Raw genomic sequence first — 27,196 nt, forward strand, 5'->3', positions numbered from 1 at the left:
TCTGGATCATTAGTTTGGAGAGGGGGAGAGAGCGAGAGGAGGAGCGGTTTGGAAGAGCTCCGCATTTAATAAAGTTCTGTGTGACTCCTTCGGGGCTACCAACTTCCATATGTTCTGAGTGAGCCCCAAGTGGTTCTTTATCAGGAATGAAGGACTGGGAGAGAAGAGAGGAAGGGGGAAAGGAGGGGTGTGGGGTAGGCCTACAATTGCAAGAATCACACTGAAAGTTGGTGTTCTGGCAGATTTTTGGTATCGGACGGGGAAAAATACACATGTTAGCAATTTGGTTAGAAGTGAGTAAAAATTCCTTAATCTCACATAGCATCACGCCCCAGTAGAATATGGTCCATGTAAAATAGTTTGATATTTTGAGGAGATATGTGTTTTATGGGTAGAGGGGGGAGAGAAGAGGAAGTTGGTGTGATTGCCCCCCCCCCCAACTCACTCCAATTGCTCTATAAATTCATCCTTTTGAATAATATTTTCTTGATGATGCTTGTGTTTAATTGTGTGAGGACCACTCTCAAACAGCAGTTCACATGGTAATTGTTTATTTTAGAACAAATGCAAACAATAATACAGGTCAACAATAATCTAGATATTTATAAAAAAATGTCTGACTTTAGATTAGTGTGTGGGTATGTTGTGTAAGTAAGCACCATAGCCAGGCTGTAGTGCAGGTCCCTGTTTCAGGGTGATGGATAAGTGGATTTATTGTGACGGCGGTGTCAGTGGATTCCCAGATTTATGGCGGCTCAGACGTGACTCACGCACAGCTCTCAATGGCTTTGGTTATGAGTGTGGGAGAAAGGAAGCCCCACTCAATCAAATGCCAGTCCATAAATAAAATGGGCCGTGGCAGGCAGGGCAGCACCGTTCTAATGGCAACAGCAGCCCGCTGTTGGGTACACATACACCCTCCAAAACGCCGCCTGGAAAAGTCAGAGGAGCAGGCGTAATACTTTCTGATTCAGATTGATGAGAATCTAATCCACTTTAAGGTCACTTCAACATCAAAATGAAAGAAAAGGCAATTGGAGGCTGATGTAAGTTAGCATGGCTTCAGAAGCTCATTCTGAATGCGCTGGCCGTTGGGTTTGGGGTAAGGCCCTGTTTTCCCCACTTATACGGGGATGACTCACCACTTTATCTCAGACGCTAAGCTCACACACGCCGACTCTAAAACATTGACTCGTGATTTGTGTTCTTCTTTCCACAGATATAGCCTAGCTAACCATTACCTCTTATAAGATGCTGGCACATCAATTTAAAGTTGCCCCATAACAATATCAATAATAGTAGGGACATCAGCATTTTAAGTAGCGAGGCTTCTCACCGCTGTGGAAGAACTGAAACAGAAAAGTGCTCAGTAAGGCTGGTTCAAGCAGTCAATATCTCTCTCCTAAATTAAGATATCTCTTAAAACCTGTTTAGGATAGGGGGCAGTATTGACACGGCTGGATAAAAAACATACCCGATTTAATCTGGTTACCACTCCTACCCAGTAACTAGAATATGCATATACTTATTACATATGGATAGAAAACACCCTAAATTTTCTAAAACTGTTTGAATGGTGTCTGTGAGTATAACAGAACTCAAATGGCAGGTCAAAACCTGAGAGATTCCTTTACAGGAAGTGGCCTGTCTGACCATTTCTTGAACTTCTTTTCCATCTCTATCATTTACTAAGGATCTCTGCTCTAACGTGACACTTCCCACGTCGTCCATAGGCGCTCAGAGCCCGGGAAAAAACAGAATGTCGTCATTCCAGCCCCAGGCTGAAACACATTATCGCCTTTCTCAAGTGGCCGATCAAGGGACACTGGGCTTATGCTCGTGACCCCGACCGCCCCGCCTTTGGGATTTTTTCCTCTGTTTGCCGAAAAGGAGATTCCCTGTCGGAATATTATCGCTTTTCTACGAGAAAAATGTCGTAAAAATTGATTTTAAACAGCGGTTGACATGCTTCGAAGTACGGTAATGGAATACTTAGAATTTTATTGTCACGAATTGCGCCATGCGCGTGACACTTCTTTACTATTTCGGATAGTGTCTGGAACGCATCGAACAAAACGCCGCTATTCGGATATAACGATGGATTATTTTGGACCAAACCAACATTTGTTATTGAAGTAGCAGTCCTGGGTGTGTATTCTGACGAAGACAACAAAAGGTAATCAAACTTTTATAATAGTAAATATGATTATGGTGAGTGCTAAACTTGCCGGGTGTCTAAATAGCGAGCCCGTGATGCCTGGGCTATGTACTTAGAATATTGCAAAATGTGCTTTCACCAAAAAGCTATTTTAAAATCGGGCATATCGAGTGCATAGAGGAGGTCTGTATCTATAATTCTTAAAATAATTGTTATGCTTTTTGTGAACGTTTATCGTGAGTAATTTAGTAAAATGTTAGCGAATTCCCCGGAAGTTTGCGGGGGTATGCTAGTTCTGAACGTCACATGCTAATGTAAAAAGCTGGTTTTTGATATAAATATGAACTTGATTGAACAAAACATGCATGTATTGTATAACATAATGTCCTAGGGTTGTCATCTGATGAAGATCATCAAAGGTGAGTGCTGCATTTAGCTGTCTTCTGGGTTTTGGTGACATTATATGCTGGCTTGAAAAATGGGTGTCTGATTATTTCTGGCTTGGTACTCTGCTGACATAATCTAATGTTTTGCTTTCGTTGTAAAGCCTTTTTGAAATCGGACAGTGTGGTTAGATTAACGAGAGTCTTGTCTTTAAATGGCTGTAAAATAGTCATATGTTTGAGAAATTGAAGTAATAGGATTTTTAAGGTTTTGAAAATCGCGCCACAGGCTGGCAGTGGCTGTTACGTAGGTGGGACGAATTCGTCCCGCCTAGCCTAGAGAGGTTAAATTAACTGAAATTATTTGGTACTGAACATCACCACTTCACATCAACGCTGTTGGCTGATGATTCCGTAGAGAAAATGTCAAATCCTGATTCCCACCACTCCAGTCCTCCACTCCCCATAGACTTGGCGTTCTGTGAACTGATGGTACCTATCACCAATGGACTCGGCTAGGAGCAGAGAGGGGGGTAGCTTTGACCAACATCCCGTACCCCTTTTATTTGTGTAAGCTCTGAGGAGACCCCCTCTCCTCGGTCAAACACTTGAGGAGCTAAGACCTCACTAATCCTCTGTTGATGCCGATCTCCACAGGCGGCGAGGAAGAGGAAGATCTCGATTCTGAAGGCCCAGGGGAAGAGTGCCGAGGCCATCCGCGAGCTCAACGAGTATCTGGAGCAGTGAGTAGTGTTTTACAAGGGGATTTGGATGATCTCCTCACACCTCCCCTGGCCTTTTTAATTAAAAGGGGGTTTGCATTCAATTTGATCCGGGCTGGGCCACAACATGTCCATGAGACCCCCTCAACTCTACTCCATCTTGGAAGCTCTGCCTGTCTGCCCTGTCCGTCTATGTTAGCCTAGTCATATAATGCCACGATTTTGATTGATTTGAAACGTGTAGATTTCAGCTATTGTACTATATATTGGAGAGGTTATTGTTGATGATCCTCTTGCTAATAAGGGTTCTAAAAAGCATGGTGTGATGGTGCTGAACTGCATCCTCAACGGGAGACTCCCCTAATTTCTCACTGTTTTACAGGTTCGTCGGGGACCAGGAAGCGTGGCACGAGCTGTCGGAACTCTACATCAACGAGCACGAGTAATCATCGCATTTCTTTAACACATTAGTTTACCTCATTATCTACATCACTTGTGACGTTTTGACTGACTTATTATTCCAGCGGTGAGAAAAACCTGTGACCCTTCCAGGTTTGAGTGTGTGGGTCATTCTCGCTCTAGTGCTTTGCCAGCACTCCCTGGTGTCAAGACCTGGAGGCAGCACCTTATCATATCTGTCAGCTTCTAACAGACTCAGGGGGCGAGACGGACTGGGGAGTGTCTGTAAGCAGTAACTCCTCTCCTCTCCTCTCTCCCAGTCTCGGTGGCTGAACTGACGGCTTGATCCCAGAGGGGATGTATTAGGATGGGCACAATGGAGAGGGGCGTTGAAATGCCTAACTCAGCCAGGGGTCCGCATTGAGCCCCTGTCTATGTTTGTCACATGGAGAGGAGGGTAATAGGATTTTGACCCGAAGCCCCCGTCTCTTACATATGGGGGTAAGACAACCCCCTACTGATATCTCTGTTGCCAGGGGTAATTGTCAGCCTCCCAAGACAAGAGCATTGTAAGAAATGTTTTTGTTTGGTTTTGTCAGTTTTTATCCCTCCTTAATTGTCTTGGGGGCTTAGGAGTCAGGGAAGCAGACGTCTTTCACTGAGGTGTGTTTGTAAGCGCTGTGGTGTGTGGGTGGGTGTGTGTATGTGTGTGAGCAGCACACCGGCTCTGCGGTCACCCTGGCAAGAGGGCAGTGTCTGCAGGAATGTTTAGCGTAGTGAGAGGGCTGCTTATTGGATATTTCATGTTTTTGTCCCGAGGGGCTTTATTGCTGTAGTAGAGGAAATCCAGGGGTGAGCGGATTATCTCCCAGCTTAGCCAAACTTTTGTAATATCACCCCATTCACTCCCCGAGCCCCTTATCTACAGGCGTGTCAATTTCTTTTCTCTCTTTTCTTTATTTTGGGTTACAAACTCCCTTTTTTTCCCTCCCCTCTTCCGGACAGCACGGCATTATCGCCTCTCTTTTCCACAGAGCGAGAGGGAGGAAGAGTGGCTGCAGAGAGATTCCCAGGAGAAGTTGGTGGCACTTTGTTTCCAGAGCCAGAAAAAACAGAGGCTGATGGAGAAGAGAGGAAGAGAAATGAACTGCTCCGCCCTCACTGTGTAGCGCCCCGCGAGCTAAAAATATACAAATCACTCGCGGCCTGCCATTGTTACATGTCTACAGGCATCAGTGTTCAAACATTATGACAGTAATTAATAGCCTAACTCAGTGGAAACTTATTAAAAAAATATTTTTTTTAAATCCTCATATCGCTGAGTGATATTCGGACGTTATTGAGATCGCTCCTTTTTGTTATTGTTGCGTTGAACCGTTGAGATGCTTCAACTCATTGGGAATCATCTGAGCTTGTAGTGCTGTTGAATTAGGCTTTATTTAACTGCTGTCTATCGGTTCAGATTGGCCTGGTCATCCGATGGAGCATGATGACTTTCTGTGGTCAGTTTGCACAGTCTAATGGAGGAATCTTGATCCGTTTGCCCAGTCTAGTTGGGAAAAAGCTTTGGGGTGGAACTCAGTCAAACTGTGGTATTACAATTGGTAGCACCAAAACCAACCATTGTCTGGTTTGGTGTTCAAAGGAAACAAAGCAAATGTGTGAGTCATACTAACAGTGCTACCACCACGAGGTAGCAGCGTGGTCTCTGAACCCAGGTTTAGGGAGTTGAAGCTGAGTGGTGGTGATGATGGTTGGAGATTGGAGGGTGCGGTACTGCAGTCAGCCAGGCCTCTGCCTGGTGATGGAGGCTGCCTCTCCTCCGCTGCAGGCCCGGGGCCACTGCAGGAGGACATCTGAAAGTCTTTATGGGGAGGAAGTGGTAATTGTAAGCAGCCCCCCAACCTTCCGAATACCCCGATCTCTCTTCTCTCTCCCCCCATTCTCATATGAACTCGCCCCTCGCTCTCCCCCACCACTCTAATGCTGCTGCTCTCTGTCTTTGAAGTCCTTTAAACAGACTCTAAATGGGCCGATCGTCTCTTCATGTCGTGCGAGGCAGCATTTGGTCCTGTCTGTTCCTGTCAAAACACCCAGCTTGCGTCAGAGCGTTTTTTTCTCACCCTTTCTCCCTCTGTGGCAGTGAAATGGCTACAGATTAGCATCCTTATCTTGTCATTTATGATCCCCCAACCACCACAAGCACCATTTTTGGTTTTTCTGCACATTTCCAAGAGCTGATACAGCATATGCTGGAACACGTACAGTCTCTCTACACTAGAATTGAATGCTGGGTTTTGTGTTTTGTCCAATTTAGTTTAATAGCCCTGTTTTAGTGTTCTGAGTTCATGTAGTTTTTCAAGGCGTGGGAATTGAGTGTGTGTGTGTGTGGACTGTGTAATTCTGACTGTGTGTGCAGGAGAGATAAACTTGCCTTCCCTTGGACGGGTCCCCTGAAGGGGAAACTGTGTTAGATGTGGAATGGCTGCAGATTAGCGTGAGGTCAACAGCTCAGCAGTCTGCTGAGAAGTGATCTCATCTGAAGTAGGGCACAGTGTGCCAGTTCCTACTGTAACGCTGACCTCAGGAAGGTATTTAACTACACATTACCAGAGTGAAAAACACATCGCCAGACAGACAGATTGATCCTGTGTGTCTGGAGACCCCCGCTCCTCTCCTTTTCAATGTTCCACTTTCCAAAACTGAAGCGTTTCGCCAATATAGACATAACCACATAGGCCACCAGATCCCCTTAGTCTGCAAATGAACTTAGTTTGTTGGATGCATCTTCCTAGATCCAAACTTGCCAAAATGTACAGTAAACCAATCGGCAATAGAACTTTCTGCAGAACAAATGTACAATCTCGGATTGGAATGGGTAGACTACGTCACAGATGAAATGGAGCAAATTTCCCCCCTTACTATTTTAAAGCTGGAAGATGAAATGTCCATCGCTCTTAGTCATCGTTCTATTCATTGTTCCCTTGTTTCCACAGCTATGGAAAAGCAGCTTTCTGTCTGGAGGAGCTGATGATGATCAACCCTCACAATCACTTGTACTGTGAGCAGTACGCTGAGGTAGGTATGACTTCTGCATGTCCATCATCAAGCGGCCTAACTATGGAATAATGTTTCCCCCCCAGCCCTCTACGTGAATGCTCTCTCTCACATGGAGGAGCCGGCCGCTGCACTTAACGTCAGTGGGAATACACGCTCATGAATGTCGAAATGTTTACACGGCTTGTCATGTCGTGCTTATTCAGATGCCATGTAGGCATTGCGTAAGCCCCCCCGGTCGACACGCCTCATGCCCATATTTTAATGCCTTGTCTCACAGGTGAAGTACACCCAGGGGGGGATGGAAAACCTGGAGCTGTCCAGAAAGTATTTTGCCCAGGCTCTGAAGCTGAACAACAGGAACATGAGGGCCTTGTTCGGTCTGTATATGGTGAGTTCGCACATCTAACCGTCGCATGATGAGAGGAGTGAGGGAGGGGGTGAAAGAGCAACAACTCATCCCTTTTTCTCCTGTGGTTTGTCAAAATGTGCAGGCCTGCTACTGCCTTTGTGTAGCGACCACAGAGCCCAGCTTTCAGATCGGTCAGGTCAATGCTGACTCAGTGGGTAAACCCCCCAGCTTGGAAAAGTCTGCCCCTTCAAGTGCTCTATTTTGGTAATATTACCCCTCTAGGCTTTCGTACGGGACCTTTTTCATGTTGAGGACCAAAATGACTAAAATAAATAAAGAGCAGTGGCAGTACGAAAAGGGGAAAGAGGGGGCCACTGCCTCCCTCCCGCGTTCTGTCAGTCGCAGACAGCCCCCCAGCCCCAGCCCAGGTTAACGTTTTGATTTCGTCTGCACCAAATGCCCCCCTTTCATCTGCATATTTATTTAAACAGGAAGTTGTCCGTTAGCACCAATGCATCATATGTAAGTGAGTCCTGACATAAGAACACAAACGGTGAGTGCAGGAATAAGGGCGGGTGGATGGCCAGAGCAGAGAGGAGCAGCGACACAGGCCTTCCAGTGTTTTCTCTCTATTGCAACAGGGGTTCAAGCAGGTAAAACATCTCATACCCGGAAAGGGGCACAACCACTGGATCCGTTCATGGTCTTTGACGAGATATCTTCACTTTTATAGACTAACCTTTATGTTTCTAAAAGTAGTCCATGGGGTTGAAATTAGCTAATGTTATTTAAACAAATTCAAACCGTCAATGACTCTCTCCTGGCCCGTAGGCTACTTTCAGGGTAAATGGAAAAAGAGGTATGTCTAAGGTCTTCAAGGTGCTAGCTAGCTGCAGAACATGCATAAAAAGCAGCATCAGTTCAAGAATTTCAGATCCCTTAACCTCCAAAGTTATTGTTGTTCACCTACGGGGGGGAATTCCGACCCCGAGTTAAGCGCACGTAAACGGAACGTAATTATTTTTGTATAAACTTTTCTCTCGACACATTGATAAGAGCGATTGATAAGCGTTAGGTAAATGAGTAAGCCATTTGGATAAGCGGATTGTAAATATAAATGACAAATGTTCTAGATCTATTTCACCATGCCACTGTCAGTTATACCCACATACATTTATGACGGTCACTTTAGTGTTCCTCTCCTTACATTTTGCATCATTCCATTACATAGTCAGTTCCTCGGTCACGTTGGTGTGGTTGTTCCTGAGGATCTCTAGCAATAGTGGATCATATCGGGCTAACGTATTACAAGTTGTGCAATCATTTGGGACATGTAGCCTATTGGAACCATTATGAACTGTGGACCATACATACAGTACATGTAGCAGGTTAAACCTGGAGACTGGCACACTTCACGACAACTGGACTGTTCTCATCACAGTTCCATGATTTAGTGTGGATTATTAGGGTGGACTTATTGACTACTGTTCAGGCACTATTGTACACTTTTCTCACCTTCCAATATTTTATGGATGGAACAATTTAAATATGTCAGCTTTCAGGATGACTTGAACCACTGTATTTTTGATTCACCAATATAGTTTGTGCATATAGGCTCTCCAAACCTGTTTTTTATTTATTTGTATTATTCATAAATACTTTCCTAACTGTAAATAATATAGATCAGAATATTTTTTAGATCTAGCAATTGGTGTTCAAAATGAGACAAATAGGCGTGCATTTAGTTCTACAAGGCTTTCTTTCATTGATCCCTAATATTCTGAATAGTTCTTTCCATATATTTTAGTGAGTCTGTCGAAAATTCAGATTAAAGGTACACCAAATTAAAAAGGATGGCTTTAGATAAATGTACTGAAAACCCTATTGAATGAAAACTCCATGAGAAAATCTGTTGGCCAGCAAGTTTGATCGTAAAAAAGTTACTGTCCACGAGGTCCAAAGTTGAAATCCTTGACAAGTGCAAGTTACTTCCTGACATGGGATTGTGCCAAGGCAATGACTTTCTGACCATTTCATCTGATTCTGGGTGACAGTGAAGCTTCATGAACACCACCGTAGGGCAGCTCCTCACCCAAGAGCTATTTGATTGGTTCAGCTTCGTCGTTCAGAGCACCTGGTACAGCTGAGTCGTTGGTAGGCGTGATCACTGTGAGGTTCAATCAATCAAATGTATTTATAAAGCCGTTTTTACATCAGTCGAAGTCACAAAGTACTGTACAGAAACCCAGCATAAAACCCCAAACAGCAAGCAATGTAGGAGCACTAACGTTAGTCAGTGCTGTGTCACCGCACTAGCGGGGATCCTCATGGAGGACGACATAATTCTGGGGTAGAGCTGACATCATAAGCTGGAGGTTATGAAGGAGAAATCCAGAAGCAAAATCGTTTAAAAAATAAATAAATAGGGGGGGCAAAGTTGATTGGGGTGTAGTTAAAGTTTCAGCATGTCCATAGGGATGCCTTTGAAGTGCTGCCTGTTTAAGCCTAGTGGGGTTTGCACTTCGGAGACGATGGCAGTAGCATGGGAAAGACATGGGTTTTGTGGTTCTGAGGGGAGCTGGGGCGGGCAGAGAGCATGATTCACATCGCGCTTCGCTCGCCACAGCACCGCGGGTTCTGAAGACATGCCGGGCCCTGTCATCACCGGCTATCTATGGTGTTGGAGAAATTAGGGCCCATTAAGTGACACTGCACTCAGGGAGCTGGGGCATTAAATAAAGCACTCACTTTTTCCTCTCCCGTAAAAGTTTTCTTCGTGTCGTCGGGCCAATTTTTTTCTCGTCATGCCCACGGTGGAGTTGGTTGCACATTCATCTCATTTATGCTTTTATTGCTGTTTTGATATGACGACACCTTTCTTTCTTTCCTCTCCTCTTTCCTCTCTCCCTTGCTTTCCACTCCCTTCTTCTTCCCCGGTGTAGTCGGCAAGCCACATTGCTGCCTGCCCCAAAGTGAACGCCACGGTGAAAAAGGCAAATGTTAAGTATGCTGCTTGGGCCACCAATCAAATCAACCGAGCCTACCAGGTGAGTCACGCCAGGGGTCTACGTTTAATTATGAAAGCTACTCTATTTACATTTGAGTCATTTAGCAGATGCTCTTATTCAGAGCGATTTATAGTAGAGTGCATACATTTTCCTACTTTCTTTCGTGCTGGTCCCCCATGGTAATCGAACCCACAACCCTGGTGTTGCAAGCACCATGCTATTGCGACTGAGTCACATGGGACCTTTTCCCACTTGCCTTTTCCACTTAACTGTTCCTATACTGTTCCTATACAACAAGGGTAGTCAGCCCTGGTTTAACAACCGGTTGAAACTGAGTGAAAAACATGGTTGTTGTGGATGTTGTTTCAAAGCCAAACACAACGAAATGGACAGCGCTTCTAAGGTGATGATTAATTCAAAGCATTAAGAGGTTGTGTGTAGAACACCATACATATATTACAGCTTATGCATAAACATTTGCCGATGTATGAGCCCAAGCCCGAAAAGAACCCTGAATTAAAATAATGATTGTGCCGTTATACAATACATAGCCTACCAAATATTATGCAAGGCAAAATGAAAAAGCATAGGATTTAATGTCTTTTGTACATAATTTTTCTTGCCGATATTCCCAAATTAAACAAATTCTAGTAATCACCTTTGAGTGTGGACTGTATTATTATGCATACTGGATGGACTGGTTACCTTTTAAAAAAAATTTTTTTTAAGGGGTGCTGCGCTCCAAACGTTCTATCCATGAGTCTGAGAGAGAATGTATAGGCCTAGGTGATGCTGTTGGTTCATTGATTGTACAGGGCGGCTTACAGAGTTGGCCTACAATTATAGTGAATTTGTATTTGATTTTGAATAGCCTAGTAATAGGGATTAAAAAAAAAAAAATCATTATCAATAGGCTGGTACATTACCTTTAGCTACAGAATATCCCACCACTGCATTTCCATTTCCTCCTATCTCCTTCATTCCTTTCTTGAGTGAGCAGAGATGGGAGCTGTCAACAGTTTAATTAAATATGTTTTGTTGTGAAAACATGTTACTATCGATGTTCCCGAACAGATTTCACTTGGTTTCCCAAATGAAACACTTGGTAGTTGCAGGAACAACGGGTTGGAGAGCCCATGGCATACAGGGTTTGGGCGGAGTATTACCAGCGACAGGCTGTGTGCTCCTCAAACAGTGATGCGTGAAGTGAAATATGTTCTTATAAGTCCAGACATTTCTATCTGCAATCCTGTGTGAAAGCAGAGTTTTGATGGTTGTCACTGAAATGAGGAGGATCCCATCTGCTACTATATTTAGGCCTTTTTCTCAGCTGCTCCACTATTAAACTGGAGTAGCCTACCCGGAAGGATTAAACTGCGTGAAAGCGGCCTCCATTCGCCATCCAATTGCATCCCCCCCTTTGCCTCTACCCATTTGATAATTGGCCATTCTAAGTCAAAACCAATTTGACATATTAGTAAAGACAAGATTAAATTGAGAGTAGTAGTGATCGGTGAAATATGATCGCTTGATGAGAGAACAGGGTGTGCAGCCTGAGGCAAGGAACAGAGCGCAAGCTTTGTTAGCACATTTTTCAAATAGTCAATAGCCTAATGTTGCATCATGCAGCCCATACATGTTTTTAATTTCTAAGACATTCTAAGGTTTGAATCATTCACAACTAAATTTGCCAAGTAACTCAAAATCTAGAGTATAGGACCTGTTTTAAAATGATCACTTTTACGCCCAACATAGCCACTTCATATGCGTACTGTCCTTTCAATTATAGTTCAATTATATTATACTTACAATAAAATCAGAACATCATACAGCCAGATAACATACAGTAGGCCGACTCCTATTCGGTTCTTCTGAAATACATTTTCTTCATATCATAATGTTTCTTTAGACCTGGTAACAAATAAATAATGGATACATTGTGTTAGTGTATATTAAATGGATGTTTTTGTAGATGTTCCGAAGGCAATAACCAGCAGCCAAAAATGTCATGACCACCATAGCCCTAGTGGTGCATGACTTTTTGGGTTGAAATCCTGCAGTGGCACTTCAGGACCAGGTTTACCTACCCCTGCAATGCAAGAACCTAATTCCTTACATACTCTTGAGTTCTTACTGTATCCTCCCCCTGGTCTATGCGAACCACCCTACCCTCTGAGGCCACGGCTGTACCGAGAATGGTTTTGACCAGCAGGGGGGGTTCCAGACTGTCCACCTAAAGGTCCTAGTCCCAGGGCTTCAATTGAGTGTCTTACTGTTTGGGTAGATTTCAGCTAATGTGTTGACTTAAGACCACCAGGCCTGCTCTGATTTTTTTTACTGTGCCTTTACGTGTGCTGCTGGGCTATCAATCCCCCCCACAGTTGAATCATGTAAGATTTGAGTGGAACAAAGATGACTTGTGGTGGCACGGGGAGGTATGATGGGTCTACCTTTCTGAGCAAAGGAGCGGGAAAGAGCGAGGGGGATACGTGGGGAAAGAGCGGGAAAAAGTGAAAAGCTGCTCAGATGGCATCACTAAACCGGTTTATGCTGTTGCCATGGCACCTTGAGCATAAATGTGTATTTAATATAACTCTTTGCTGCCATAAGGGGTGATATGCATTGCTTATTTAGGCATTGACAGTTAAACATGCAATAAGCAGTTCCTTGCTCTGCATGTGCGGGCTCTATCGGGAGAGTGGAACCACGCTGAGCCACTAAAGCCCACGTCTTGACACACTCAGCGCTGTCTTTCCCTCCTGGAGTGCTGGGAGGGTTTCCACCACAGAGGCACGGAATGGCTCTGTTAGTAGTAGTAGTAGTAGTAGTAGGGGTGTTGAGTATCTAAGGCTTTGGGTGTTGATTAATCAAGAACACTTAACTGTGTTAGTCAATCAATCAGGCACACTTTACAATGTTAAGCTCAACAACGTGGCTGTGGAAAGTGTATTAACATTTTAAGTATTTCTATTTGGTGTTTGAGTAAATGCACAAGGGAAAATATCATGTGTGTTTTTGGTCTCCACTCTGACAGAGCCAGAGCCACACCCTTATCCAGGGAACAGGAAGAGGCTCCCGGCGGGCCTGGCCAGCAACCTGTTGGGCTGTGTTTGTTTTAAGTTGCCTGGTAATGGCAGGGGCAGCAGAGCAGCGGGACCCCACCCTGCGTGTGAGAGGAAAAATGACAGGGCGCAAGGTTGACTTGACTCTTAACTCTGACTTTTTTTTCTCCTCCTTTTTAAATGGGTGCTGGGCTATTTGAAAGGGAGCCGCTGTGGAACATTGTGGGCCTCCGCAGGGCTGGCCTGGCTGCTGTGTGCTTGTGCTGACTGATTGATGGGGGCTTTAAAGGGCTACTCGTGTCAGTCGTCCCGCTTTTATGACCCGCTGTACCTGGTGATTGTCATACCTCAGTGCGAGAAAAGGCGACAGGTGAGTGGTGTTGTGGGAGCAGACGTCACAATGGGGTCAAAGCGACTGCGGCAAGGCCATTAAAAATGTTATTACTGAAAACTGAAAGCAAGGGCCCGGCTTTGACATGTTAATGACCCAGAGAGAAGTCCTGATAGCGTCATATTGACTCAAAACAAAAACTTTTTAAATTACTCTGTCGTTATTAGAATCTTAATATCGCAAACAGAATTTGTGTTATAAGCAGTTTTAAGAGGACATGTCATTTTTTCCACCCTGCCCATCATTCACCGCCAGTCATTCACTGGCAGTCAGCGTGCACAGCTGATGGCCCATCGAAACTACACCTAAACTATACTGAACAAAAATATAAACGCAATGTAAAATGTTGGTTTCATAAGCTGAAATAAAAGATCCCTGAAAGCTTATTTCTCTCAAATTTTGGGTACAAATTTGTTTACATCCCTGTTAATGAGCATTTCTCCTTTACCAAGATAATCCATCCACCTGACAGATGTTGCATATCAAGAAGCTGATTAAACCGTACAATCATTACACAAGTGCACCTTGTGCTGGGGAGAATAAAAGGCCACTCTAAAATGTGCAGTTTTGTCACACAACACGTTGCCACAAGATGTCATAAGTTTTGAGGGAGTGTGTAGTTGTCAATGCTGACTGCAGGAATGTTCACTAGAGCTGTTGCCAGAGAATTGAATGTTATTTTCTCTACCATAAGTCGTCTCCAACATCGTTTAAGAGAATTAGGCAGTACGTCCAACCGGCCTCACAATTGCAGCCCACTTGTAACCATGCCAGCCCATGACCTCCACATCTGGCTTCTTCACCTGCAGGATTGTCTAAGACCACCCACCCATACAGCTGATGAAAATGAGTATTTCTGTCTGTAATAAAGCCCTTTTAGAGGGGAAAACTTCTGATTGGCTGGGCCTTGCTCCCAAGTGGGTGGGCCTATGCCCTCCCAAGCCCACCCATGGCTGCGCCCCTGCCCAGTCATGTGAAATAGATTAGGGCCTAATGAATTTATTTCAATCGACTGATTTCCTTATATGAACTGTAAAATCATTGAAATTGTTGCATGTTGCATTGTATATTTTTTTCAGTATATAGTTAAACTAATTTCACACACTTAATATTAAATTGACAAAAGTCTGATGTGAGAATAGTATCAATTGTTAAATTGTATATGAAGATTCTGATGAACAGTGCACCTTGGAATTGACACAGAGGCAGGGAAATGAAAATGAGTGCAAGAAAGTGACTTTTGCAAATTCTCCTACAGAAACACAAGCAGGTAAGATGTTTTGATGTCTACAGTTGAAGTCGGATGTTTACATACACTTAGGTTGGAGTCATTAAAATATTGTTTTTCAACCACTCCACAAATTTCTTGTTAACAAACTATAGTTTTGGCAAGTCGGTTAGGACATCTACTTGACACAAGTCATTTTTCCAACAATTGTTTACAGACAGATTTATTTCACTTATAATTCACTGTATCTCAATTCCAGAAGTTTACATAGACTAAATTGACTGTGCCTTTGAACAGCTTGGAATATTCCAGAAAATTATGTCATGGCTTTACAAGCTTCTGATAGGCTTATTGTCGTCAATTGGAGGTGTACTTGTGGACGTATTTCAAGGCCTACCAAATACTAATTGAGTGTATAAACTTCTGACCCACTGGGAATGTGATGAAAGAAATAAAAGCTGAAATGAATCACTCTCTACTATTATTTATATTATTTCACATTCTTAAAATAAAGTGGTGATCCTAACTGACCTAAGACTGACTTTTTATGAGGATTAAATGTCAGGAATTGTGATAAACTGAGTTTAAATGTATTTGTCTAAGGTGTATGTAAACTTCCGACTTCAACTGTAGTATCAAAAATAGCAGATTATGCAGTTTCCAAATCACCTATCCTTGCCAAACAACAAAAAAATTACCCTTGAGCCAACATGAACTTCAATTAACTTTTTAGTGACGGGGCAGTATTCGGAAATTCAGATGAATGACGTGCCCAAATTAAACTGCCTGCTACTCGGGCCCAGAAGGTAGGATATGCATATTATTAGTAGATTTGGATAGAAAACACTGAAGTTTCTAAAACTGTTTGAATGATGTCTGTGAGTATCACAGAACTCATATGGCAGGCAAAAACCTGAGAGAAATCCAACCAGGAAGGGTTTTGTAGTTTTTTCAACTGATTGCCTCTCCAAACTACAGTGTCTGTGGGGTCATTTTGCACTTCCTAAGGCTTCCACTAGATGTCAACAGTCTTTAGAACCTTGTTTCATGCTTCTACTGTTACTGGGCAGAGAATAAGAGCTATCTCAAGCCTGGGACCAGTAAGTTGTTTCCTGCGCACTCACGCAGGCGTGCCGCTCCTTCTTTTTCCTCTGTAATGAATACGCTATTGTCCGGTTGGAATATTATCTTAGATCTATGTTAAAAAGACCCCAAGGATTGATTGTAAACATCGTTTGACATGTTTCTACGAATGGTAATGGAACTATTTGTCTTTTTGTCTCGGGTTTTGCGCTCGCCAATTATGTCTTTGGATTAGTGATCTGAACGTGCAAACAAAACGGAGGTATTTGGACATAAATATGGAGTTTATCGAACAAAACAAACATTTCTTGTGGGAGTCCTGGGAGTGCATTCCGACGACGATGATCAGCAAAGGTAAGTGAAGATTTATAATACTATTTCTGAGTTTAGTTGACTCCAGAACTTGGCGGGTAACTGTATAGCTTGCTTTGATGGCTGAACTCTGTACTCAGAATATTGAACAATGTGCTTTCGCCGTAAAGCTATTTTGAAATCTGACACGCTAGCGTCCCACCCGCGGGACACACTGCCAACAGCCAGTGAAATAGCAGGGCAGCAAATTCAAAACAACAAAAATCTCATTCAAATTTCTTAAACATACAACTATTATTTCCCATTTTAAAGATAATCTTCTCGTTAATCCAACCACATTGTCCGACTTCAAAAAGGCTTTACGGCGAAAGCATAACATTAGATTATGTTAGGACAGCACCTAAACAAGAAAAACCACACAGCCATTTTCCAAGCAAGGAGAGGCATCACAAAAACCAGAAATGCAGCTAAAATTAATCACTAACCTTTGATCATGTATGTTTTGTTCGATAAAGTTCATATTTATATCCATAAACCCCATTTTACATTGGCGCGTGATGTTCAGAAATGTTTTGCCTCCCAAAACTTCTGGTGAATGAGCACATCAATTTACAAAAATACTCATCATAAACATTGATAAAATTTACAACAGTTATTGAAACAATTATAGATACACTTCTCCTTAAGGCAGCCCTGATGGGTTAACCGAAAAGTACGCTAGCGTGTTCCCAGCGTCTGCTGTTACACGTGCTATGCCTAAGAATGTTGCCGGGTGCAAGTCTAGTGTTGAGGAGGATGTCAGCGATCCCACCATGGTCAATCTGTCCAAGACGTTTATGGGTGATCCTGATTTCGGTAAACCTGAGTTGACCTTTGAAAACACCAAAGGTGAGTGAGTTTGTAGGACCGCTTAAGGAAGAGAAGGGTTCCTACAGTTAACACTGATGTCTAGGATACAGCTGATTGCGGAACAGACTAAAGATGTTTCCCTCTCCCCTCTTTTTGCTGAGATACGTCGAGGCGCAGTTTGATGAAGTTAGTGTGGGTTACTTTGACAGAGATGGTATTCTAATGAGGAAATGGCATTCTCGCGCTACTTCTGGACAAGACGACTGGCCAAGTGTATCTGAAATTGCCGTTCCAAATTACGCTTCAACAAGAGATACTGAGGTTGGCTGACGATGGAAGTATGGCAGGCCATTTTGGGGTCAACAAGACGTGTGGCCGTATTTTGGTTAACTTCTTCTGGTCTGGTCTGAAGCAGGATGTTTTGTCTTACTATAAATCCTGTCGCGTTTGCCAGCGGAGGTAAACCTGAACCAAGTTGTACCGGTTTCGTTCTTGCTTTTGACTAACCTTTCAGCAGGGTTCTGGTGGATTTTGTTGGTCCTTTGCAGTCAATATGTTTTGGGTTAAGCCAGTGTGTAGCCCTGCCTCAAAATTGATTTTGACTGCACATTTTGCCGTTTTGGAGACAAGTTTTGGTTGCGCTCGTTCGAAGGGGATGAGAGTTATAGAAGCGTATGTGAGTTTTTCGAAAACTTGTGGGTTTACGGCAACTATAGAAAAAAAATTGAGGTGGCTGTTTTGTCTTGTATTTAATTGTTGACAGCCAGTAGACTCATTTAAGGCGACTCATTTAAGTAGCGATGCATTTAAGTTGGTTATGTTGTGCAATGGAAGTTGTTTTCTGTTGGTGGTGAGCAACTATAGGATATATTTGTTGTCTGAAGGGGGAAAGTGTTACAGGTTTTGGTTTTTCCATTTACGTTATGAGGTTGGACGTATAGCTCGTTCGCGCGCAGGGTGCATCAATTGGTGTCACCTCATTAGTCAATATGTGTTCCACTGTGCTGGTTGCCATCTTGTTAGTTGGAAGGTGTTTCACCTGTACTGGCCCAGATGCTATTTAAGAGTGGCTGGCCTAGTGCTCCAGTTCTCTTGATGGATGCGGACGGTTAGCACCTTTAGCTGGCTCTCCCTATTTTGATTTCTACGCAAACAATCCTTGATCTGATTTTGTTTTGCTCCACCTTTTTGGTTTGCTGCCTGTCTTTAAGTTTGGTGTGGGGTTTTTCTTTTGTTTGCCTCTTAGTGGGCGAATTTAGTGGGTGCTCATGGTGGGTGTCTTTTAGGTCCCAGTTGTTGTTGCTGTGCAACTTAAAGTGGACACCCCATGAGTCTTTTAGACCCCCTCCTAAAACTCCACCTGTTTCGTTTTAGTTGTCAGTGACTCTGTTAGTTCCCCCTTCTGTTTGAGCAACATTTTCGGTCTTCTTGCTGGGGAACATAACAAATAGAGTCCCAGCATATTAACCAAGATATGGTCACTATGCCAGGGTTCTCCCCAAACGAGGGACGCTGCGCCACCTGGTTGGGTTGGCTGCGCCACTATGTAAAGATTTCTGAGAAAATGAAACTGATAGCTACTCTATCATTACTAACTATCTTTGATCGGCAATGATATTAATGTGAATTGCGAAACCGGCCGTTCGTAAATTCTGAGCGTTATCATGTTCCTCAATTAATTCAGCACATTTTAGCAGTAGGCTATCTCGACACAGAGGGCATCCCGAGAATAGCTTTGTTGAATCTTAGCTCTCGTATGAGCAGCAGGTACGAAACAGCGCACATTATTTTATAGCCTATACTGTAGGGGTTTCCTGAAGGGTTTATAAACTGCATTTGGGCCGCGTGTGCAGTCCGGCGGTGTCAATTATGCGTGTGCTTTGAATTTGTGGCATTTTGTGTGAAGTTAATATGCTAGGTTAAAAGCTTCCATGCGAGGACCTGTTTGGATAATGTGCTATTACTTTTTTTGGTAATCTACTGCTGCGCATGTTGTGTATTTTGTAGTGTTAACATTGGGGGAAAATGTAATGTCCCAGGTCTTGTCGTTTAGTTTTTTCGGGAAATGTGAAGTGTTCCGGGGACAGGCCCAGAATCCCGTTTACCCATGTTAATCCCAAGCATGCATTCTCAACACTCTAAGCACAGTAATATATTTAAACTCAAAATATGCAATTCTGTTCTTTTGAAATGCATTTTTTTACATTCATGTTCCTTAAGATCTGTCCTTAACGAATGAATAATGAATGATCTTTGTGGTGGTGTTTATTTAATGGATTTTAACACTTGAATTGTGGTGTTTTAGTGGTTTTTCGTTTGTACATTTACTCTAGTCACATAAACTAATTAAATATAGATAGTGGAGCCATATTTTTTTCGGTCATTGATTCGTTTTTTTTTGTTGTCGGATTGTTCAGTTTTTGGGCTGGAGTTAATACAGTCCCCTCACCTTAGGCAGGCGAGATAATTGGCTGCCTGGCTCTGTGGTTGGGGATAATGGGACATTAGGGAAGCACACAGCGAAACGCGCTGACCATCAACTCCCCCTCAGCCACACCACACCGCCCCCACACCACCGCTTTAATACGTCTGCATGAGTCACGCTCGGAAATTACTTCTTTGCCAAAGGTACATTTTCACCAAATGCCCTCTCTATGACACTCTGAAAGCACAGTTTCCCCCCCATATGGAAACATTATATTGGCTATGTGTGTGTGTGTATACTGTATGTGAACAGGTTCATAAATGGTTGACAGCAAGCCCTGCGTCACTATTCCCGATAATAATGGAATATATTTATATAACGCCTTTCCAGGTTCTTCAAGCGCTTTACATTTGTATGGTGGGAAACTCACCTTGTATAATGTGGAATATACACATTTACTGTAAAGCCTTCTGCTATTTAGCAAGCTGGTAGAAGCCAGATGAAGAGGGTTAGTTTGGGATTGAATGTTGGTCTATAATGAGGAGTCAGAGCATCTCCGGAGAGTGATCACTCATTCCTGAGGACAGGCCGAATATGCTCCTCTCTGTGTCCAGCCAGAAATGGCACATCAGCCATGTGGGAGAAAGGAACACAATCTCTGTTATAGCACAGGGGGTTAATTAAGCAATAAGGCCCGAGGGGGTGTGGTATATGGCCAATATACCACGCCAATATACCATGGCATCACTGAGTGCTAGGGCACTGCCCTTAGCCGTGGTATATTGGCTACATATCACAAACCCCGAGGTGCCTTATTGCTATTATAAACTGGTTACCAACATAATTAGAGCAGTAAAAATAAATGTTTTGTCATACCCATGGCTTACCGTCACCCAGTTTATAGTGTGGTTTTCGTAATGATTTTATTGAGAAAAGGCCAAAGATGTCCTCCGCTGCGTTGCTCTGACTTGTCTGTGTGCTCTCCGCCCAGCAGCAGATGTGGCCTTACACTCTCTCTTTCACACACACACACACACACACACACACCAACCCTGCTTTCAAGTCTTAGGAAGCTTGCCCCGACGCTGCTGTCCCTGTGCCCAAATAGCAGTTATTATAATGAGAGCGGAGGAGTAGTCTACCGCACAACTCACTAATGCCAAGTGCCTGTGGGTGTTGTTGCAGGGGGCACATGTCCTAGCGCCTAGCGTGGCTAAATTAGGTTATCTGTTAGTCTCTGTAGTTTGGGGACAGGGCCGAGAGGAGAGGACCCCCTCCTGTGTTCAGATAATAGCAGGGCTGATTGTGGTTTAATTGGGAGATAGAGAGGTCTGAGGGGCTGTGTGTGTGAGTCACAGAGGAAGTCCAGTCTTGCCCGTGTACACACACATACACAGAGGGAGAGATGGGGGCAGAGAGAGGGAGGCAGAGATTAGGAGCAGTGGTTTATGGTAGTGATGCACCGATATTACATTTTTGGTCGATACCGATATCCAATATTTTCCTTGCCAAAAAAACCTGATACCGATAACCGATATTTAACATTTTAGCGACCTTTTAAGCATTCTAGTAGAGTTAAATAGTTAACACACACATGGACGCAGCGGTCAAAGGCACTGCCATCTCAGTGCAAGAGGCGTAACAACAGTCCCTGGTTCGAATCCAGGCTGTATCACATCTGGCCATGATTGGCCTAGCGTCGTCCGGTCCGTCATTGTAAATAAGAATTTGTTCTTAACTAACTTGCCTAGTTAAATAAAGGTTACATATACACACCACACTGACCAAAAAGTTTGTTGGCATTTACGTATGTCCCCATTACCAGTAAAGCATAATCAAAACCTATTTCTTTCACTTCATTCTCAAACAGGAATTCTATGGAACGCCGTTTGGGTCTTTGCGTGTCAAAAAAAGATACACGTCAAATAACACCATTTGACTTGTCAAATAAGCTTGTTGACCAATCAGGACCTGAATATGACAGCACGTCACATAATAATTTAACTTGTTCATACATTTTTTATGTAGTTATTACACATTGATTACACTCACTCGTATTTCATATGTCACAACGATTCATCGATACGTATGCTATGATGCTGGAAAAGTTGTCTCGTGCATCTACAGTGCTGGTCATAAAAAAAAAGCTAGCTCGCTAGCTAGCTCATGGATGCAAACAATGTTCTTCACCAAAAACATAGCAAAACGACAGTCTGTTTCAGTAGCTATAGTTAGCTAGCTAGGTGTCATCTAAAATAACCCTAATGTCTAAGACAGTTCTTACTTGATTAATGGTCGGCTCCATCTATGTGAAGCTAGCCACAATAAGGATTAGCTACAGTAGTGGACTTTGCGGTTAGCCTTGAAAATAAAAGTATGGCATAATTCTACTATTTGTATTCATTTGCATCACTCTCAATGACATACTTTTATTTTGAAGGCAAACCACAAATTCCACTATTGTGCCTAATCTTTATTGTGGCTAGCTTCATAACACATAACCCGGTCTAGTCGAGCCTCACTATCCAGATGAAGCTAGCATGCTGCTTATAACGTTAGCTTTGGGCAACAGGGTTGAGTAGCTGGCTAGCTATTTATTTTCATGAACTGTTAGGGTTGAACTGGCTATTTGTATGCATAACTTATATAATATACTGGGGAAGCTATGCTAAGTACATAAACTACGAGTAAATCAACTGTTGAAGACAAGAAGAACTACAACCGGCAACAGGAAGTGCGTCACGACGCTGGGACCAGCCTGCACGCCGACGTTAGGAGGAGCAAGTATAAACCACGCTCCTCCTCCCTCTGACAGGCCAGCATTGAGCGAGAACTATCTCTGTCAGTATAAAAGAGAGAACAATAGGATGTGTCGCTCTCTTCTCTGTTTGCCCTGCGAGGTAAAACAGCGAGACCGTATATATACGAACCACACATATACCACACACGTGTTTGCATTAATTAAAGTACAGCTAAATCAGAAGTTACTATGTGCTGACTATTTTGTTCTGTTACCAGAAACGAACTGTCGCAACATTAACAGAACTGAAGTTCAATTTCAGTAGGCGAACAACAAGTGGCAACCTAGCTAATACTTACAAGGATTCCTAAATAATGAAAATGACTGCAGTTTCTACTGGTTATTGTTTTCTGGCTGGTTGTATTGGTGCTAGCTAGGTACCAAGCTAAAGCTAGCTACCCCAGAAGTGGCGGTCAAACAAATGATGCTTTATTACCAACGCGGTATTGTAAACACAGCGTTTGTGGCCGGTGTTTACTTGTTTGCAGACTTTTTTGTACAGCTTTGACAGTGCTGCTGAATCTTTTTTGACACGCAAAGACCCAAACGGCATTCCAAAGTATATATGTCTTGAAGCTAATAGCAGTGACGCTATTACTGTGTAACTCCGGTAGGGCAACATCTGAAAAATAGCGCACTTGGTAGTGTGTACCGGTGCTCGACCAGTTGGCGAAAGCCAACATCACCCACGACAGAGAACGGTTGATTGTCAAGGGTAATGAATTACATTTTTTTGGCGTTAATGGATTTCGCCTTTTGAGTTGTCTTGCTGAAATGTTCTTACTCTTTCAAATGACTGCTCGACTTGTTGACTGCTCGATCCACACAGCAGACTTTGTGTGGGCTAGGTTAGGAATGCTGTGTTGCACGTGTAGCGCCTAATTGTACGTGGTGTCATTACGTCATGTACCTACGTTATATAGGTATGCACGGTAGCTTTGACATCGGTTTTTAACATCGGCGTTAAACTAGACATTGGGTCGATACCGATGTTGGCATTTTTAGCTAATATCGTCCGATTCCGATATGTTCACCGATATATTGTTCATCCCTAGTTTATGGGTTTGTTTGGGGCTGTCCAGGCGAGGGACCTTGAGACAGTGAGTCATCAGGACATCCTGGCCCTCCCACTCTCTTACCTCTCCCCCTTGTCACACACAGACACACAGCTTTTTTTGCAACAGGCCAGGAACATCCCTGACTCCAGGTGGTGCTTCTCTTCTCTTGGCCCCGTTAGTCCACAGCTTGTGGATGTGTGTCATTCAGAGGGTAAATGTGCAAGACAAGATTTAAGTGCCTATGAACGGGGTATGGTAGTAGGTGCCAGGCGCACCGGTCTGTGTCAGGAACTGCTATGCTGCTGGGTTTTTCACGCTCATCAGTTTCCTGTGTGTATCAAGAATGGTCCACCACCCAAAGGACATCCAGCCAATTTGACACAACTGTGGGAAGCATTGGAGTCAACATGGGTCAGCATCCCTGTGGAACGCTTTCAACACCTTGTAGAGTCCATGCCCAGTCGAATTGAGGCTGTTCTGAGGGCAACACAATATAAGTAAGGTGTTCTTAATGTTTGGTTTACTCTGTGTAGTTTAGTCTGTTTGGACTTGATGTGGTGGAGCGTGAGACGGGGCTATGCGGTTATCGTGACATTCTGAGTGTGCGATAGAGTGTTTTGGCTTGGCTGGCTCTCCCTCAGCCAGCCCTGTGCTTTGGCCTCTTTAAAGATGTTATGAGCTGATGTTTTCTCTCTCCTCTCTCTGTCATGCAGCTGGCCGGTCGCGGGACGAAGGAGAACAAATGCTCCGTGAAGGCCGTGGAGGAGATGCTGGAGTCCATGCAGATCACCATGTCCTAGACCCCACCCCCAACTCTTACCCCCCCCTGTTCTACATGGCTCAACAAGGCAGCTCTGTTGGCTCAATGCTGCACCCTCCCCTCTCCCCTCCAGACTTGACCACCACCTCCTCTCCCCCTGTTTTTTGATGATTTAGAGCAGGTCTGCCCTTTATAGTTCTGTACTTTTAACCCAAGCCCTATCTAAGCAAATATAATGCACTATATGAGAGAGAGGGGGACATTTGAGGCCAGGTAGGCCAGGTAGAGGATGCTCTCGCGTTGAGGTCAGGGACTGAGATGTGAGTAGAGAAGAGGCTGTAATAAATACTAATATAAAGAGAGGGGTAGACAGGTCCGTCTGTATGCAGCTAGGCCCTCCCAACATTTCCTTATGTCTGTAAATGAAATAAAAACGTTTTTATCATAACTATTGTTTTTTTTTCTTCTCTCAGTCCATCCAGATGTCTTAATAAAGGTTTGAATTGTTTGCGGTCTGGAGCAAATTTTCTCATTTCAGTGCGTTGGTGTTCTGGGTTTTTACTGGGTTCTATTAGGTTTTTGTGTATAGGACCAATCTTTTTTATCAGTACATTGACACAACTGTTAATGATAACGGCGGATTCATTACTTTTATGATAATGATGATGAAATCTTCTCTGAATTTATGGTAATCGAGTCCCAGCCACTCTAACCACTCTACCCCACCAGTAGCAACAGCAGAGAAATCAGCAACACTAGAGCAGTCTGCTTAAACCATTTTGCAGTGAGCGGGAGAGGAGCGTCCTCATTAAACGGGCAGCAGCGAGGCTAAAGGCCTTTGCTTCTCACACTGGATCCAGCTGGGAATCCCTCCCTTCAATTACCCAGACACCGTAAGGGCTCTGTAACTGCAACGTGCAGCGGCCGGGAGAACACCTCTGTCATTTCAGTTTAGGGAGACCCAGAGTACACGGACTGGCTGCCAGTAATTAAAACAGACAAAAATCTAATTCATGAAACTGGGAACGTTCAGTAGTGGAAAAAGTACCCAATTTTCATACTTGAGTAAAAGTAAAGATACCTTAAAAGAAAATGACTCCAGTAAAAGTCACCCAGTAAAATACTACTTGAGTAAAAGTCTAAAAGTAATTGGTTTTAAATGTACTTAAGTATAAAAAGTAAAAATATAAATCATTTTAATTGTCTTATTAAGCAAACCAGACGACACAATTTTATTTACATTTTTTTTTATTTACGGATAGCCAGGGTCACAGTCCAACACTCAGACATAATTTACAAACAAAGCATTTGTGTTTAGTGAGTCTGCCAGATCAGCGGCAGTAGGGATGACCAGGGATTGTTCTCTTGATAAGTGTGTGAATTAGACAATTGTCCTGTCCTGCTAAGCATAAAACATGTAATGAGTACTTTTGGGTGTCAGGGGAAATGTAAGTAAAAAGTACATTATTTTCTTTAGGAATGTAGTGGAGTAAATGTAAAAGTTGTCAAATATAAATAGTAAGTACAGATACCCCAAAAAACTACAGAAGTGGTACTTAAAAGTATTTTTACTTAAGTACTTTACACCACTGGGAACATTTATAACGGAGGGGGGAAAAATAGATATTAATGCCGTGAAAAGGAGGTCTGGTTTTCTATACCACACTCATTTGTGATTGTCGGATCCGGACTGGTCCAAATGAATGTCTTGTTTCTCGCTCACCCGTGCAGGGTCAGCTGGTACTTCCATCGCTTTTTGTTTATTAAGTCGCAGCAATTGTCTCATCATTTCACTCGCAGACTGATGGAAAAGTTGAGCGTTGAGTTTATGGCCTTTTTTTTGGACAGCTTTGGGATTTAAAGAGGTCGCGGAGCTCTAAGCCGACGTGGAGAAAGACATTTTTCCCCCCAGTTTTTAATACCCTGGTCAGTGTATGATGTGTCTGCCTTTGATTTTGCACACCAATCTGTCAGAACCAACGAAAGCCAAGGGACTTTTTTCTGAGCATAAACTGTTAGTGGTCACTTTTACAGGATTCGCTGAAGGTAAATGACACTATAAGGGATGTTTAATTTGAGAGTGGATGTAATTTACTTGCCGACCCAGGCAACTAGGCCTGTTCTTCTGATGAGGGTAATTAAATGCCTGTAAATGGTCTATAAAGGCTCGTTGTCAATCATAGTGATGTGTGAATGATCAGTTCAAGGCATTGACATGTAGACACTGTCCAATAGTGACTGATGCAATAGTGCCATCTGTAGTCTGAAGGTAGAATTTAGAGAACTTCTGGGAGTTCAAGGAAGAAGTTTAGAGAATATTAAGTTATGAGTATATGAGAATGCAAGGTTACACTCTTTCATCAGAAGTTCTTTCCTACACGTTATAATACAAGTGATAGCCTATCTTGGTAAAAATCTTATATGTAAGGATCATGATCAATTACAGACCCATGGATATGTAAAGGGTCTAATTAATGATACGTCTGTCAAAAGATAGAAATGACATGACGCGTAAAGAAAATACCTAATCATGTATAAATGCACTCCCATCCGGTCCGTTGCCACGTTCGAGTGCTAGGAAACTGAAATTTCCGACTTGCTAACTGGTTGAACGTGTATAACTACAACCAGGTAGCAAGTCGGAAATGTACGAGTTTCCTAGTTCCTACTAGCATGTGGATGTGGCAAGTATTTTATATGTAACTGTCTTAGGCTGCGTTTCCACTGGTAGCCCAATTCTGATATTTTGCCCAGTTATGGGCAAAAGAGCTGTTCTGATTGGTCATAAGACCAATTACTAGAAAAAGATCGGAATTGGTCTGCCTTTGTAAACTCAGCCTTATATTCCTGTTCTGTTTTTTGCTTTTTTGTACATTTACATTTACGTCATTTAGCAGACGCTCTTATCCAGAGCGGCTTACAAATTGGTGCATTCACCTTATGATATCCTACTCTACATGTAGTCAGCTTCAGTCCACTGCTGTGCACCACACACACACGGCAGTGTGAAGATTCCCAGACAGACCAGCAGCAGGAAGGGAAACCCAGCCTGCCCTAAACTGTTGGCTCGGCTCAGTGGGTTACAAAGTACAGTGGATTAGCCATTAGTGTTGCCTGTAATCCCTTATTCCCAAAGAGATTAGCCTGAA

At 43.2% G+C, this 27,196-nt stretch overlaps 1 protein-coding gene across 2 annotated transcripts in view; it reads left to right on the top strand.

Moving 5' to 3' along the window:
• LOC106583752 (ER membrane protein complex subunit 2) overlaps positions 1–24,555 on the top strand; it is a 70,420-nt gene extending 45,865 nt beyond the window's left edge. Inside the window, exons 6-11 of one of the 2 annotated variants that reach the window (XM_014168311.2) lie at positions 3,199–3,284; positions 3,646–3,705; positions 6,659–6,740; positions 7,000–7,110; positions 10,014–10,118; positions 24,001–24,555. In XM_014168311.2, coding sequence (XP_014023786.1) covers positions 3,199–3,284; positions 3,646–3,705; positions 6,659–6,740; positions 7,000–7,110; positions 10,014–10,118; positions 24,001–24,087 — 531 coding nt within the window. In that variant the 3' untranslated portion in view covers positions 24,088–24,555. The remainder of the gene's footprint in view (positions 1–3,198; positions 3,285–3,645; positions 3,706–6,658; positions 6,741–6,999; positions 7,111–10,013; positions 10,119–24,000) is intronic. The other variant, XM_045704666.1, reaches the window with a different exon arrangement.
• The last annotated feature ends 2,641 nt before the right edge of the window (positions 24,556–27,196 follow it).

The sequence above is a fragment of the Salmo salar genome, chromosome ssa02 (genome assembly GCF_905237065.1).
Source record: "Salmo salar chromosome ssa02, Ssal_v3.1, whole genome shotgun sequence".
Taxonomy (NCBI): Eukaryota; Metazoa; Chordata; class Actinopteri; order Salmoniformes; family Salmonidae; genus Salmo; species Salmo salar.